General features: G+C 50.4%; 1 protein-coding gene across 1 annotated transcript; it reads right to left on the reverse strand.

Annotated features, from left to right (window-relative positions):
• Positions 1 to 5390: 5390 nt before the first annotated feature.
• KISS1R (KISS1 receptor) lies at positions 5391 to 15120 on the reverse strand. Its single transcript, XM_036734681.1, has 5 exons — positions 14856 to 15120; positions 13155 to 13279; positions 10088 to 10223; positions 9304 to 9545; positions 5391 to 6187 (listed from the first exon to the last, which is right to left on the reverse strand). The coding sequence occupies exons 1-5, from the start codon at positions 15118 to 15120 to the stop codon at positions 5780 to 5782; spliced, it is 1176 nt and encodes a 391-aa protein (XP_036590576.1). The 3' UTR covers positions 5391 to 5779.
• Positions 15121 to 16881: the final 1761 nt, after the last annotated feature.

Below are 16881 nucleotides of genomic sequence, written 5' to 3' on the forward strand. Positions count from 1 at the left end.
AATAATGTTTTACAAGATAGCACATATATAACCTATATCAAATTGCATACCATTTTAGGAAGAGGGGAGGGGAGGGAGAAAAGTTTGGAATTCAAAATCTCATAAAAATGAATGCTAGAAATTGTCTTGACATGCAATTGGGAAAAAATGTTATTTAAAAAAGTATGTGGTGGAGGTTCAAGGTGTAAGAAGATTGGGAAGGTAGAAAGGGACTAGTATTGAAAGGCTTTGAATCCCAAAGAGAGGATTTTGTATTTGAGCCTAGAGGTGATAGGAAGTTTATTCTGGAGGGCATGAGGGATGACATGGTTGGACCTGAGCTTTAGGAAAATCCCTTTGGCTGCTAAATGGAGGATGGACTGGAGTGGGGGAGACTTGAAGTAGCCAGGACTGCCCCCCCCAACTCAGCAGCTATTACAGAAGTCCAGGTGTGAGGTGATGAGAGCCTGCACCGGGGTGATGTCAGTGTTAGGAGAGAAGGGGACTTATTTGATTGATGAGGTAGGCCAAAACTGACAGGCCTCAGCAATAGCTTGGATATGGGGGTGGGGTGAGTGAGAGAGAGTGAGGAATCTAGGCTGACTTCTAGGTTGAGAGCCTGGAGGACGGGGGTGCCCCCAACAGCAACAGGGAAATTTGAAAGAGGAGAGGGTTTGAGGAGAAAGATAATGAGGTCAATTTTGGACATAGTGAGTTGAAGATGACTAAGAGGCATCCAGTTTGGGATGTCCAATGGGCAGTTGGAGATGGGAGCCTGGAGATCGGCAGAGAGTTTGGGGCTGGATGAATAGATCTGAGAATCATCAGCACAGAGATGGTCATTGACTGCCTCCCAGCCTTGGTATTCCGGTTCTATGTTATAAGGTTCCTCCAATATTCTGTGCTCTTTGAATCTATCGTTTCTCAGCCAGTTTAACCTGTTTGGGGAGTTGGTGGGACAGAGTGTCCCCAGAGCTAATTAGCCCAAAGCTCTAAATTCCAGAATTCCCTGGGGCCCCTCCGTCCAGGGTAAGAACCCCCTTATTTCAATGGGCTTCTCCCAATGGGACCTTTAAGGTTAGTTAACCCTACGGCCTTGGATCAATGTCCAGGATGGGTGCTGCAGCTCAGGCTGGAGTGGGGCGGGGCCAGGTGTGCAGACTGTCACCTGAAGCCTGTTGCCCTGGGAGGAGCTGGGAGTTTAGGGACGCTCCCTAAAAACTGCCAGGGGACCATAAACAAATGAGCTGCCTTAAGGTGGCTAGGATAGGATTACGGGTTGGGGGCTGGGAAGTGAAGAGAGTTGTGGGAGCCTCTGGATGGAGGGAAAGGGGGAGGAGACATGGAGGGAGCTTGCCCCTCTCTCTTCATTCAGCTCTGGGCAAGCAAATTGGAGAAGTGAATGGTCCTAGCTTGTCCTGGGTAGTCAGAGCTGGACGAGGACCTCACAGCTGGCGTGAGGGGAGTTTAGGAGTGGGAGGTGACCCAGAGAAGGGATATAACTTATCCAACGTCATTAAGTTGGAAGGACAGGATTCAAACTCAAATCCTGTGACTCCATATATGGGTTACCCTGTCCTGGTATGGATCTCCCCTTTCCTATTGCCTTGGGGCTTCTGGCTGAGCCCCTGTGCAGTTCCGGGGTGGAAGAAGTCACCCATTAGAGTTTCTCAGTGGATTTCTTGACCCACTCACTATATTGCAATATGGAGCAGGTCCAGAGAGAGCCTGGGCTAGGAGTCTGAAGGCCTGGTCTTCTGCGTGTGCATAACCCCCAGCAAAGCCCTTAATTTCTCCAAGTCTCAATTTTCCCATCTGTAAACCAAGGGAGTTGGTTTAAGGTCCCCTCCAGCTCTGGCATTGTAGGATTCTTCAAAACAAACCAGCCTTGTCCAGATATGTCCTCCCTTCCCCCATACCCATCTTTTTCACACTGTGAGTTGACCCGTTTTAAAAGCCTGTTGGAAAGCCAAGAGTGCAGTGGAGAGAATCCTAGGCTGGGAACTGGGAGGCCTGGGTTTTCGGGCCCATTCTGCCATTGTCTTACTGAGTGACTTCCCTTTTCTAAGTCTCAGTTTCTTCTTCTGTCAAATGAGGATGATTTCAACACCTTTGTGTTTACATGCTTTTATCAACTTCTGACCTTTTACAGATGAGGAACTGGAAGCCTGGCAGAGAGCCTGCATGACTTATCTTGAAGTCCTAATAGATCTGGACAGGTTTCATTTAGGATTTCTTGAAATATAGTAGGGTTTTTTTTAAATTATGGTTTTTTTGGGGAGTCCCATGATTCTTAAAATCTCTCCCCTTGACTTGTTTTCAAGGTCAGGAGTTTTTTGATATCAAACCTCTTAGATTTTCTCCTATTTTTTCCCATCTTTTGATTTTGGCCTAATATTTCTGACTATTTCATGAAGACATTGGTTTCTTTCTGGTCTAGTCTAATTTTCAAAGAGCACATTTCTGGGATGAAGAAGGTATTTGTTCTCCTTTCGATTTTTCCTCCAGCAGGACTTTTTTTCATTTTTTTTCTCTTGCTTTATTTTTTCTCAGTATCCATGTAATCCTTGTGGACAGTCCATATTTTTCCCTCTTTGGATCTTTATGCTTACAGTTGTTAGCAAATCATTCTCTCTTTTTGGGAAGATAATGTGATTTGCAATCAATTTTTTTTTAAAACTGGTTGGTATTTTCTTTGGTTTACTGATCTCTCCAGCTCTAGTTCCTGAACTGGGGGGCCTTCTGCCAAGGCCAGGCTTTGCCCCCTGCCACACTTTAGGGTGGGGTAGTTAGGTTAGGTCTGACCCTGGTTTCTGCCCTAAACTCCCTCCACCTTCCAGGGCTAGGTCCTGCCCCCCATTTTTGAGGTTCAGAACCTCGAAGGCTCTCCTTTGAATCTCCAGGGCCCTCTCTGTCATCTCAAGACAGTAGTAGGGACCTGAAGGCCCCTGGGCCTGGGATGAGTCCCTGTATGAGCACCAGGCAGTGTCTAAGCCTGTAGCTCTCCAGGACTTGCTTACAAGGTCCCACTCTGGCCATTTTGGGGAGCCCTCTGTTCTGCTCTTGATGCTTCTGTAGATACAGAATCTTGCAGGCTACTCTTGTCTCTGGTCAAGCTGGAGGGCTGCCCTGAGCCTGGACATGCTGGCTTTGCTAGGGGGCCCCTTTCTAATGGCCCTGGGGCTTCTGGCAGTTCTGGGGTGGGAGAAGGCACCTGCTATAGTTTCTCCTTGGAATTCTTGACCATTATTCAGTCTGGTGCAAACCTCAGGGTTTTACTATAGTAGGATGCTAGGTGGTCTGGCTCCCTGCTCGGTCAGACGCTTGGCTGGAAGTCCTAAGTGATTTGCCCAAGTGGAAGAGTCAGGACTAAAACCCAGGAGTCCTGACTTTCAGCCAAGGGATCCTTCTCCAGGGAAAAGCTGCTAGGAGGTAGAGATGAGATGTAAACAATGGCTGTGCAATCCTAGGTTGGGGCACCTCCCTCTCTGGGTTTGGGCTGTGAGGTGGGGGTGGGGACAGCGCAAGGCCATCGGGGAAGTTGATTGCTATATAAATACACAGCTGTCTCCATAGATGAGGGTGGGGACAGGGTGGCGCCCTCTCTATTTATAGCCTGGGGCCAGACTGACTTCACAGAGAGGGAGTCCCGAGATGGGAATTTATAAACAGCCTGACAGCTGATTCCATCACTTCCAAGGGTGCCAAAAGTCCAAAGGACCACAAACCATTATGGGTGGAGTGGCCCTTGGGGAGACCCACTGACAGGCACTGCAGGGGAAAGAGCCTGGACACGGAAGGAGGTGTCTAGGCCCTGCAGCTGACTTCCTCAGTGACTTGAGGCAAACTATTTTCTGTGTTTGGGCCTCAGTTTCTTCATCCACAAAATGGACATAATGATCTTCCACCAGCTAGAACAGATCTGTAGTCAATGAAACTGGGTTTGAATCCTGGCCCTTCTACTTGTTAGCTATGTGACCTTAGATAAGTCACTTGACTTGCCTCAGTTTCTTCACTGATGAAAGGAGGGGGGTTGGATTCAATGATTTTTGAGGTCTGGCTATAAAGCCATACTTTCTGTATGACTTTGGGGAAGTCACTTAACTTCTCTAGAGATTAGACTAGGTCAACTCTGAAAGCCCAGCACTAATATTCTATATTCTAAGGTCCCTGCCAGCTCTGACATCCTATGCCTGTCTTTCTGTTGAATCACATTGTCCATGGGACCCTTTCTACAATCTTTCTACAATCTCCTTCCCTGCCTGCTTCTCATTCTCCCTATCTTGTACCCCCCTCTCTCTCTCCTTCCCTCCCTCCCTCCTTCCCTCCCTCCCTCTTGTCTCACCCACCAGCCTAACCTCCCCCCTCCAGTGGCCAGCAAACAGCCCAAGCAAAGGCAAGCTAGTCCCACCACCCAGACGAGGCAGGCTGGTGACCCCCTAGAGCCAATGGACAAAACTTCTTCCTCCTCTAGCCAAATGAACACAAATGATAAAATGCTTGCAGAGCAATTTAGCATTTTCCTAGATTATCTCATTTGATCCCTCTCTTTCCTAGGCCAGCTCTCCCTGACCCTGTATACACAACACACAGAGGCACACATAGAGGTCTGGGCTGGCTCTGAGTTGGTTAAACCCCAGAGGAAGTCTGAGCCTCTTAGCCTCTTTCTGCCTGAGACCCAGGAACCTTAGGTGACTTGCCTACGATTCCATTGCAATGCCCTCATTGATTCATTCCACAAACGTGCGTTGAGAGGAGGGTAGCTGGGAAGCATGCTGCCTTTGAGGGTCTGGCATTCTGTTGGTGCTTTGTGCAGGAGAATTTTGAACCAAGGGAGCTGTCCAGTGTAGATGAAAATTGAATTTGCCATGTGTTACCCTTACCTGCTGTCTGGCTGAAATGACAAAGATGGAGAACCGGTAGGCAGAAACTTAGTGGGAACCCAAACCCCTGTGTAGACCCTGGGAACTCCCTATGGGCTTAGGGAACCAGAGAGGAACATCTCCACCTTTCTTGGGACGGTGCCTGTCCCCGCCCCTGGAAGATTTTCAGTGAGTGAACAGTGACATCTAGTGGCAAATTATGAGCCTGCAGCCCTGGTTCCTTAGATTTTGACCCCATTTTGGGAGGAGGGGGGAGGTGTGCATTCCACCACTGGATTAACATCTATATTTGAAAGAACCCTAGACTGGAAGCCTGGAGACTTGGGTTCTTGCCCTGGAAATATCATAAACTCCCATGTGTAGCCGTGGACACATTCCCTCCTCTCTCTGGCCTCTTCCTCCTTCCATACCATTCATTCATTCCACAAGGGAGCATGCATCACATGCCTACTCTGTGCCTAATACTACACTAGGCTCTAGGAATAATACAAAGACAAAAAAATGAAGCATTATCTGCCTTCAAGGAGCGTATACTCTATTGAGAGGTGGTAATATGAACACACATGTAAGTACAAAAATATATGACAAGTAATGGGAGCAGAGGGGGGAAAATTAGCACTTGGTGAAAAGATGTGAGTTACATGGTTTCCAAGGCTCTTCCCAGTTCTGAAGTTCTAGGCTCTAGAGTCTGAACCAACCACCTCACTGGAGAGAAGCCATCCTGTTCTGATTTCCTTTAAGTGAATCTTGTCTCTCCTATTAGACTGGTAGCTCTCTGAGGCCAAAAACCTTGGCTGTCTTATGGCCTCTGGCAGAGAGTCTGGCAGTCAGGAGGCTCAAGGCCTATGTAGCAAATGAGTGATTGGTTCAGGATGGGACTGCCCTTCTCCAAAGCAATGCCAGTGGACGATTGGGCCTCACTGGACCACTGGGGCTGGGGCCTCTCCTTCCACCTGGGGCTGGTGGAGCGAGGCTGGGGGCCCAGGGGACACATAGTGCAGCTCAGTGTGGAGGTTGGCACTGGGGACACTGGCACTGCCCACACGCCCAGCCAAAGGACAGACCTTGTGGAAGGCCTTGCGGAAGTTAGCTCCCAGGAAGGCATAAAGCACAGGGTTGAGGGAGGAGTTACTGTAGGACATGCAGTGTGCCCAGATCTTCACTTTGTAGGCAGCAAAGTCACGCCGGAAGCCAGGACTAAAGGTCTGGAGAAGGATGTAGAGCTGGATGGGGCCCCAGCACACAGCAAAGAGCAGCACAATGGCAGCCACCAGGCGAGACACCCTAGCCCGCATGGCCTCCGAACGTTCTGCCAGCAGCTGCACCTGAGCCCAGGAGAGGAAAAGGGAGAAGAAGGGGAGGGGGCAGGTAGAGGATAGGTAGAAGGAAATAGAGGGAAGGAGAAAGGGATGGAGGTGACGAATGGAAGGAGAGAACAATGGAAGAGGTGGATGGAAGGGGGAATAGAAAAATAGAGAGGAAAGACAGAAGAAAGGAGGGATGGATAGTGGGGATGGATGGAAGGAAGGAGGAATGGAGGAAATAGATGGAAGGAGGAATAGATGGATAAAGGGGATAGAAGGAGGGAGGGACAGATACATAGATGGAAGGATGGAGGGATGGAAGGAGAAATAGAAAAATAGAGGGGAAAGATGGAAGAAGGGAGGGATGAATGGAGGGAGAGATGGGGGGATGGAGGTGGTGGATGGAAGGAAGGAAGAATGGAGGATAAAGGAGATGGAAGAAGGGAGGGACAGATGGAATAAATGGAAGGATGGAGGAGATGGGTGGAAGGAGAGAGTAATGGAAGAGATGGATGGAAAAGTAGAGAGGAAAGATGCAAGATGGAAGGGATGGATAGAGGGGATGGATAGAAGGAAGAAAGAATGAATACATGAGGTGAAAGAAGGGAGAGATATATAAAGGAGATGTGGAAAGATGGAAGGATAGATAAAGGACATAGAAGGAGGAGTGAAAGGAAGGTTAGAAGGAGAGATAAGAGGAGGGACAAAAGGGGGGATAATAGAGGAGATCGATGGAAGGAGGGAGGGATAGATCAAGAAGAGAATAGAGGATGGGGGTAGAAGGAAGGAGGGATAGATGGAGGAAATAGAAGGGGTGTATAGAGGAGGTGGGAAAGGGAGTGGAAGGAGTAAGGATGGATAAAGGAGATGGATAGAAGAGATGGAAAGAAGAATGGAGATGTAGAGGAGATGAATGGAAGGAAGAAGGGATGGAAGAAAGAATAGAAGTAGGGAAGAATGGAAGGATGAAGAGAAGGAGAAGGGATGAAAGTAGGGAGTAATAATGAGAAGAGATGGGTGGATAGAGAAGATGGGAGGAAGAAGAATGAATACAGGAGATGGAGGGAAGGATAGAGGGAGGAAAGGAAAGATGGAGAGAGGAACCAAAGAAAGGAAAGAGATCAGGAAAGATAGATGGACAGAAGGATGAAAGAAAGGAAGGAGGGTGGGAGGGTGAAGGGGAGAAGAAGAGAGGGAGGGAGAGATAGAGGAAGAAGACAGAGAGCAATACAAGCCACAGAGGCTGTTATATAGAGCTCCTAACCAGCGCTGGCTCCTCCTCTCTTGCACCTTTCTCTCTTTTCCCACTCCCTCCCTCTGTGCAGAGGATGGAGGACCAAGGATCAATCCTAGGGCTGAAGGTGTTTAACCTGGATGATCTGGGGAGACGTGTGCAGTCTTTATGTTTGAAGGGCCTTCCCGAGGAGTGGGGATTAGATTGTTGTGTTTCGCCCTGAGGGCAGAACTAAGGCAGGGGGCATGGATTTCAGAGATAGTTCCAACCATGGCCAACATGGCCTCCTCTTTAAGGCATCTAGTGATTGAGAACTCCTTCCTCTTGAACACATCCCACTTTTGGCCACCACTTATTATTGGAAAGGAGGACTATTTGGTAGGGACACTGTTGAGGGGTGCCCCCGTTACAAAGGGATGCTTGTTGCCCTTGGTGGGCTAGGCTCTCTGGAGTCGGAGGACCCTTCCAACCCAGACCCTGTGATTCTTTACCCTTCCTCACTCAATTCCTTCTTGAAAGGTCTGGGGTGAGGACACATGAAGGTGATAGGTGGCCCAGTCATCCATGGCCTGAGCGCTGTGTTGCTGGGTCTTGGGTGCCTGGCCAGAGGGTGGGGACTGGCAGCTTTTGTGGCCCTTGGACTCAGTACAGTGGGTGGGAGCACTGGGGAGGACCTTCTGGGTGTTGGACTGTCTACCGATGAGTAAAACAAGATCTAAAGAAGGACCCACAGAGAAAGTCACAGGCAGCCTGGCCTAAAGAAATAAAGGAATCTAAAGCCCCAAGTTCAAATCTGTATTCTATTACATGCCACCTGAGAGACCTTGGGTAAGTCATAGACCTCTTGCCCGCTATATGACTCTTTTCTCTGGGCAGAGGCCTAGCTGTTTCCTAAACATCCTTGGTCCCATTGAAACCCCAGGTTGGGGAGAGGGAGAATGTGGATAATTAGTAATAATGATAATTTTCAATGACATTTATGTAGTGTTTTTAAGGTGAATAAATATTGTATCATCTTATCCTCACATCAGTCCTGGGAGGGAGGTGCTCTTATCCCCAATTTTACAGATGAAGGCTAAGTTACCCTAATGCATGTGGGAGACAGGATTTGACCTCAGGTCTTCCTGACTCCGGGTCCCGAGCCATCCACTGAGCCATCTAGCCATACTTCAACGTATAGTCCCACTGAGCCTGAGGCCCAGTGATGCAAGAGAAACTGAGGGTCAGGAGTCTGACCTCCTTTGCTAGGGTAGCCTTCAGGTACTGTTGCTGATAAGGCTAATTGGTTTTTCTCTAAGTCACCCCAGGACCTCAGAATCTCAGTACTGAAAGGGAACTCAGAAGCTACGTAGACCCCTCCCCATACCTGAACAGAAATGCCTTCTACGATGTCCCTGAGAAACAGCCATGCAGCCTTTGCTGGAAGGCAGCATGCCCTAGCTGACAGAGAACCAGGGAAGACCTGGGTTTGAAAAGTGCCTCTAACACTTACTAGCCGTGTGACCCTGGGCAAGTCCCTGCCAAGGGTTCCTCATCTGTAAAATGACAGGGTTGGAAGACAGGGTCTCTCTAGCTCTAAATCTATGATCCTAGAAGAATTGTAATAATGGGGAATTTATTACCTTATCAAAGGGCCAGTGCATTTTACTTCTGTGATGGTATCTTGGGGAGACTCTGTTCCTACTTCTGCTCTGCTTCTCCCTACCTGCTCAACCTTGAATATGGCCCCTCTGGGGTTTGGTTTTCTTTGTCTGGGATTGGGATGGACTTAGTGGTTTCTCAGGCCCCTGAATATCCCCCGTTGTACCTTCCAGAGGGGCTCGCTGAGGGCAGGGCTTCTCTATTCTCCCCAGCGCCCAGGGTGGGCAGGGCATTGTGGGGCGGCAGGGAGGACCAGGCTCACCTGGTAGTTATTGTCAGCCACTGGCTCAACAGTGGGCCGTCCCATCTGGTACAACATGGCGGCGTAGCAGACACAAAGGGTCAGCAGAGGCAGCAGGTAGACGGCCAGAAAGTTGTACAGGATGAAGGCGCGCTCGTGGGTCACGGATGGGAACACCTCGATGCAGTATGTCTGTGGCCCAAACCAGTAGCCCTCGGTGAGGCGGTTGTACATGGGCACGGGAATGGACACCAGGAAGGACCCTGACATGGGGAGAGATCAACCCTTTCCTAAAGCTGAATTGAATAGTCATCCCCCTCCCACTGTGTCCATCTTTCTCTCCACATCCTCCCACCCCAAAGGGTGGAGGCTGCCTTCTCCTTCAAGGACATGAGGCAGGATCTCCATTTCTTTGTCATTTTACAGATAGGAAAACTGAGGCCCAGAGAGGGGAAGTGACTTTGTCCAAAGTCACTCAGTTATTAAGAAGCAGCAATTTTACTCCAAATCAGAGAGGCTATGTAAGCATGCTGAGGATACCTAAGTTTGAATAATGGCTAACAGTGAAGACTCTGGGGCCACGATTCCCTGGATCTGCTCCAGTGGGAGCTAGGCCCTTAGGAGCTGAGTCGAATCAGGGAAGGCTGGGGCCCCAGCCTGGGATGCTTCACCAGACCTCCAGGAAGAAGCGCAGGTCTCTGATGCTCCATCTCCATGATCCCCCTCCCCAAAACAAAACTTGGCAGCCCCAGGTGCCCCAGTCACTTCTGGGACAGCCTCCCCAAGGCCCTAAGCACTTACTTACCAACCCAGATACCCAGGCTCACAGCAAAGGCTAGCCGGAGAGTACGGTAGCGGAGGGAGCGGAGGGGGAACACGGTGACGTACCAGCGGTCCACACTCATGGCTGTCAAGGTAACACAGGTGGCCTGGACAGACACCTGGAAAGAGCAGGGGTGGCGCAGGCCTCCCCAGTCTTTCTTTTCCATTCCTGGTCTTCTTCATTCCTGCCCCACCCCCAACCATCACAGGATCTCCCAACTGGAAGGGACCTCAGAGATGGCTGAGGCCAACCCTGAACAAATAGCCCCTCTACAGCATCTCAGACAACTCATCATCCCCCTTCTCCTTTAAGAGCTCCAAAGAAAAGGATCTCGCCACCTCCTAAGAGGGCCCAGCCCACTTTGGGATAGTTCTTTTAAAAAATTATTATTATTATTATTATTATTTAAAAATGTCTTCTTCCCCCCCCACCCAATTACTGGGTAGTTCTTATGATCTCCTGTCCTCCCTCGGCCGTGCCCGCCTCCAGTGCTTTTCTCATTTCCTTGCCATTATCCTCCATGCCTCCCTCCCATCCCCTGTCCTCCCAGGCCTCAGTTCCCCTCTCTGGCCCCAGCCCTCCCCCAGCCCCTTCTCTTGGCTGTGGACATCACCTTTTCCCATCCTTCATTGTGGCTTCTCCCTGGGTTAAGTACTCCTCTCCTCTCCATTTCTGCTCACTATATGTTACCTATATTCATTTGAACCCTGCTCCCCTCAGCTTCCTGCAGTTTTCCCTCATGCCTTCCTCTGGCACCCCCTGTCCCCCCAGGGTCTAGAAGAAAGCAAAAGAAGGAAACAAGCATTTATTCAGCACCTACTGTATATCAGCTCTTTACAAATACTGCCATTTGATCCTTACTACATCCTGGGAGGTAGGTGCTGTTATTATCCCTAGTTTACAGTTGAGGAAACTGAGGCAGACAGCAGTTAAATGGCTTGCCTAGAGTCACAAAGCTTATCAGTATCTGAGGCAAGATTTGAACTCAGGCCTTCCTCATTCCAGGCCCAGTGCTCATCCCCTATGCCACCCAGCTGCCTAAAGGATTCTGAGTGAGTAGGTTGGGGGAATGGCCTCAGCTTCCCTTCAGTCTATCATCAACTTTCCAAGAGCCTTAAGACTACTTGGAGTGGAGACAGGCCCTGGAGGGTTCCTGGGGCTGGGGCAATCTGGCTTTAAGGTCCCCCATCCTGTCCTGGAAGGGAGAAACCAGAGCCCCTGGAGGCTCCTCTGATGGGGACCTGGTCCTCAAGTGCCCCCAGTCACTGAGGACAGAGCAGCCCCTACCCCTTGGGCTGAGCGGATGAAGAAAGGAAGAAGGATACAAGGCTGCTACTTCAATTTATTATTAAACTACTGTGTGTAGCTGGGAGGGGGCAGTCCTCCAGGGTGCTCAGAGCAGGGCAAGAAGTCATTGACAGCAGAGACAGAGACATGGAGAGACACAAAAGGCAGTGAGAGATACCAAACAAGAGGCAGAGGGAGGGGGAAAGAGATGTAGATGAAGTCCTGACACAAGGAGATGGTAGGGAGGAAGAAAAAGGAAGGAAGCAGAGGGCTCCCACCTAACCCAGCCCTGGGCACAAAAGCACATGGAAATCTGTAGGTGCTCCATGCAGTGAACTGAACTGAGTGACAATAGGAAGAAGGGAGAGAGGCACAGAGAGGGAGAGTCAAAGGGAAAAAAGAGGGAAATGGAGACTGAAAGAGAAGCAGAGGACCCTTCTACAGGAGGGAAAGAGACAGGGAACCTAGAGGAACACAAAGGAGGGAGGGAGGGAAGAAGGGAATGGAGAAAGGGAAGGAGAGAGAGGGGGGAAGGGAGGGAGGGAGAACAGGGGAGGGGTGGGAGAGAGAGAGAGAGGAGAGAGAAGGGAGGGAGGGAGAGAGAGACTGGGAAGGAGGGAGGGGGAGAGAGAAGTAGGGAGGGAGAGAGAGGAGAGAGAGAGAGAAGAGGAGAGGAGAGAGAGTGGGAAGGAGTGGGAAGGAGGGAGGGGGAGAGAGAGAATTGGGGAGGGAGAGGGAGAGAGAGGAGAGAGAAGGGAAGGAGAGAGAGAGAGAGAGAGGGAGGGAGAGGAGAGAGGAAGAGAGAGAGGAGAGGGAGAAAGAGAGGAGAGAGAGTGGGAAGAAGGGAGGGGAGAGAGAGAAGTAGAGAGGGAAAGAGAGAGAGGAGAGAGAGAGAAGGGAGGGAGAGAGAGAGAAAGCAAGAGAGAGAGAAGGAGAGAGAGGAGGAGGGAGGGGGAGAGAGAAGTAGGGAGGGAGAGAGAGAGAGAAGTAAGGGAGAGGGAGGAGGGGGATAACATGAGAATTGGAGAGAGAGGGGGACGGAGAAAAGAGAGACAGAGAAAGAAAAGGAAAAAATGAAAGGGAGAAGGACAGAGATCTAAGGAGAGAGGGAGACAGAGAACAGAGAGAGTCACAAGGAGAGAAGGAAATAATAACAGGAGATAGACAGGAGGCTGAGGCAGAATGGAAGGAAGAGGAAGAGGGACAGTCAGGGGCAAAAAGTACCTAAAGGAAAGAGATGAAGAGACAGGGAATGTGAGAGAGGGACCGAAGAATTGTGATTGCTCAAGAGAGGTAGGGGAAGAGGCAGACTGGTGGTGACATGGAGAGACAGAGTGACAGCCAGGGAAGGGAGAGGAAAGGGGGGAAGGGGAAGACAAAGAGAGGACAGCCAGGGACACAGATAGGGAGCCAGAGGTAGAGATTGGAACGAGACAGAAGAGAAGGAGAAAGCAAGACAGAGGAAAAGAGAAATAGGCAGAAGGGCTTGAGAGAGGTGAAGAGGAGAAATAAACAGGAAGATGAGGAGAGCCAGACAGGGATCGTGGAAGAGAAGAAAACAAAATAAGAGAAGCTGGAGGGAGAAATAGACAATGAGGAGCAGCCACAGAACAAGAGAGGAGAAAGGTGGAAAGTAAGGGAAGAAAAACTGAGAAAAAGAGCTGGGGAGGAGAGGGGCAGCTGAGTTTGAAGACAGGCTGGGCAGGGCCACTAGGGTAGCTCCCCACCCCTACACAGGGATACCCCTCAGCCCCCTCCTCACCTGCTGGACATAGCTGACAAACTTACACATGAACTCTCCAAAGACCCAGCTGGGAAGAGGATAGAGCATTGCCGTGAAGGGCACGCAGCATACCAGGAAGATGATGTCTGTGGCTGCCAAGTTGGCTGGAGTGGGGTGAGAGGGAACAGGGTGGGGAGAGGGGGAAGACAGGTAAACCAAAGGACAAATCTGGTTCAAGTTCTTACCACTCTCCCCCCCCCAATACTGCCAACAAGAGATCCAGCCCTCCCCACCTCCCCATCCTGTTTCAACCACAGCCTGCCTCATCAGCTGGAAGGGACTCCCAGAAATCATCTCATTCTCCCCATCAATGCCCTACTTTTCAAGACCCTGCCAAACCCTCCCAGAAAAAGAAACCATAGAGTCCCTTTTCTAGTTCCCCCAAAGGAGTGAGATCTCCCTGCCCTCCTTGTAAGCTGCCGTGGGCATCGCCGTCAAGGAGGCAGGCCTCTCACTGTTTTGTACCTGTTTACCCTATTAAATTCCTAGAGTCTGGGTAGGATACAGGGACCAGGCTGTGGTGCTATCCACCCGCCACCAACTTCCTTTTCCCAGCCTCAGAGCACCGGCTCCAGTGCCCTTAGCCAGCTAGTCCCTGGTTCTTTACAAATACAGTTCCCTGGCTCCCCAAAGAAGTCCCAGAATCCATCACTATTCCCAGTCCAGTGCAAGAGGAGTCTGTTTTTACTAGAGGATTGAAGGATTGATTTAGAGTTAGAGTTAAAATAGACTTCGCAACACAGAACACGGATGTCACAGCTGGGGCTGGGGAGTGGGGGAGAAGGGGTCCTTAGAGACAACTCGTCCAAACCCTTCGTTCAAAGGACAGAAAAATAAATTCAGAGGGTAAAAGACTTGCCCAAGGTCATACGACTAGTAAGCCGAGTAAGGATGCAGCCTGTAGAGCCAGCACACTCTCTATTCTTTATTGTAGCCTGAGGGTATCCTTTCTCCATTCCCCCACCTCCCACCCCCATAGACTCAAAGAGCCAGTAGGGCTTCAGGAGGCTGACTCCTGCTCGGCGTAAGAATCTCCTCTCCAGCTTCGCCTCAGACTGACAGCCAGCCTCCTTTCTGACACCTCCAGTGTGGAGGCCACTTTGCCAGACAGCTTTTGGACAGCTCCGGCTGGTAAGACGTTTTGCCTTATATTCGATCAAAATGGACTTTTCTGTGTTTTCCTTCCCAGTTCTCCCTTCTGGGGCCAAGACAATGATGGAGTCCCCCTTTCTAGTCTATTTTCTCCAGTTTCCCGTCTTAAAAGAGGGCCCCCGAACTGGGCGCAAAACTCCACATTTCAGTCGGAGAGGAGGCGGCTGGACTTGAATGAATTCTTCTTCCCATCCCCGTTCTCCACCCCTGCCCCCAAGGTTATCAGTTAGAGGACATGGGGGTGTAGAGCCTGCGCCCTCCCTTCTCCCCTAGACAGCCCCGTTCTGCTGGGGGAAATCTGAATGAACTTAAGTAGGGAGGCGCCTTCCTCCCTTGAGGGCGAGCGGAGCCTGTCAGCTGCCAGCTTAAGAGATAGGCAAAGTTGAGCGGCTGGGAATGGAGCAGGGACAGGTCATTCTCTGCGGGAGATCCTCTCCGAGTCACTTGGGGAACAGGTCCAGAGGGGAGTTCTTGTGCAGAAGAGGACCCCTTGGCCTGATGAGGGGCGGGGTTCTTGTCCCGGCTCACCTATGTAGAAGTTGGTGACGGTCCTCATTTGCTTGTGCTTAGAGATCACGTAGATGACTAGTGAGTTGCCCGCCAACCCCACTACCAGGAGAGCAGCGAAGAAGAGCGGCACCAGCCAGGCGTCCACGAGGCGCGGAGGCCCGGACGGCCCGGAGCTGTTGGCACAGCCGTTCCCAGCCCCAGCCCCTTGGCAGGAGGACTCGTTCAGTACAGGAAAGGAGGCATTGACCTCCGGCCCCGGCTCCGGGCCCCCAGAGTGGTTCATGGTCCTGGCCTGGGCCCCCTGCCTTTTTTCAGGAGGCCTTCCCGTATTGTTGTCACAAGAGAGAGGGTGGAAGTGAAGAGGAGGGCGCCCTTGGGAACCCGAGGGTGGGGGGAGGAGGAAAGGGTGACCCCGGGCTGGGGCAGGATTGGATCGTGCAGAGCAGGGTGGGAGTGGAGCTCCCTGTCTCTCCTCTCCTCGATCTCTGTGTGCCACGACGCGGTCCGGGGTGGGGAGTACCGGGGACCTCGGGCTCCTGGTCAGCCAGTCAGACGCACCGGAATGGCAAGATCCACGCTGCAAACCTCTCTGGCTCCGTCAGCAGTCGGCAGTGAACCCACAGCAGCTCTTTATATAACTCCTGCCCGCAGCTTCGTTCCCCCTCCCCTCTCCCCTCGCTCCCCACCTTCTCCTCCTCCCCTGCTCCCCTCCCCTTCCCATCTTCCTTTCCTTTCTTCTCTCCATCTCCCTCTCACCTCTTCATCTCCCTCCTCCAAACAGTCCCAAATCCTGCCTCCAAGCGGGGAACCCTAATCGGTACCTGCGGAGTTGGAGGGCATTGCACGTATTCTTAGAGTTGTCAGAGACCTCAGAGGTTCACCTTCCCGACGCATGGCCCATGTCTAGCCTTTTCCAGTGACAGAGACCCCAATGGTGAGCTCCGGGTGCAATAGCTGGAAGTGTTTGCAAGTTCTTCCTTTTACTGGGCTTCAATCTCTGGTCCAACTTCCACCCACTGCTCTTGGTTTCGCCCTCTGGAGCCAAGCAGAACAAGTTCAATCCATTTTCCCCATGGCAGCTTTTCAAAAGAAAACAAGGTAACGTTCTTCGAATCGTAGGAAGTCGTGGCTGGAAGGAGCCTTAAACCACAGCAAGTTAGGGCTGGAGGGAAGGGAGCCTTAGAGATTATCTAGTCATCCCTTTCCATTAAAAAAAATCTGCCTTTTGCCTTTACTTGGCAGTCGTTTCTCTAGCAAACCTACTCCTTACAAAGGGGAAAAAAATTAAGCATCACAGAGATTGTGTCTGACAAGCATACAATACTGTATAGTTGTCCCCCAGACTGACAATGTATATGATAGTCTATCGTGGTAGAACTCCATCTCTCCTCCGTGATGAAGGATATAGATTGAATGATCTCTTCTGCTCTCAAGGACTTTCTTGCCAACTCCTTCATTCTGACTCCAGACTCCTTTTTCCCCACTCCCACTTAATAGTATTTTCTTTTCCTATTACATGTAGTTTTTGACATTCACCTCCATAAGATTTTGAGTTATGAATTTCTCTCTCCCCTTCCCCCTCCCCAAGACATCTGGCAATCTGATATAGGCTATAACTGTACAATCATATTATATATATTTCTACATTAGTCATGTTGTGAAAGAAGAATTAGGAAAAAGGGAAAAACCATAAGAAAGAAAAAAAAAGAGAGAAGACTGCATTCAGACTCCATAGTTCTTTCTCTGGATATGGATAGCATTTTCCGTCATGAGTCTTTTGGAATTGTCTTAGATCATTGCATTGCTGAGAAGAGTGAAGTTTATCAGAGCTGGTCACCCAACAATGTGCCTATTACTGCATACCATATTCTCCTGGTTCTGCTCACTTCACTCAGCATCTGTTCATGTAGCAGACCCAAGACTCCTTCCACTGGATCCATACTTCATTGTCAATCTTCTGTAAATAGCCAGGATGCCTCTACTTTCCTCACATGCTCCCTTTCTAAACCCTGCTCCCACTATATGTGTGTGTATGTGTGTGTAT

This window comes from Trichosurus vulpecula, chromosome 1 (assembly GCF_011100635.1).
Source record: "Trichosurus vulpecula isolate mTriVul1 chromosome 1, mTriVul1.pri, whole genome shotgun sequence".
Lineage (NCBI taxonomy): Eukaryota > Metazoa > Chordata > Mammalia > Diprotodontia > Phalangeridae > Trichosurus > Trichosurus vulpecula.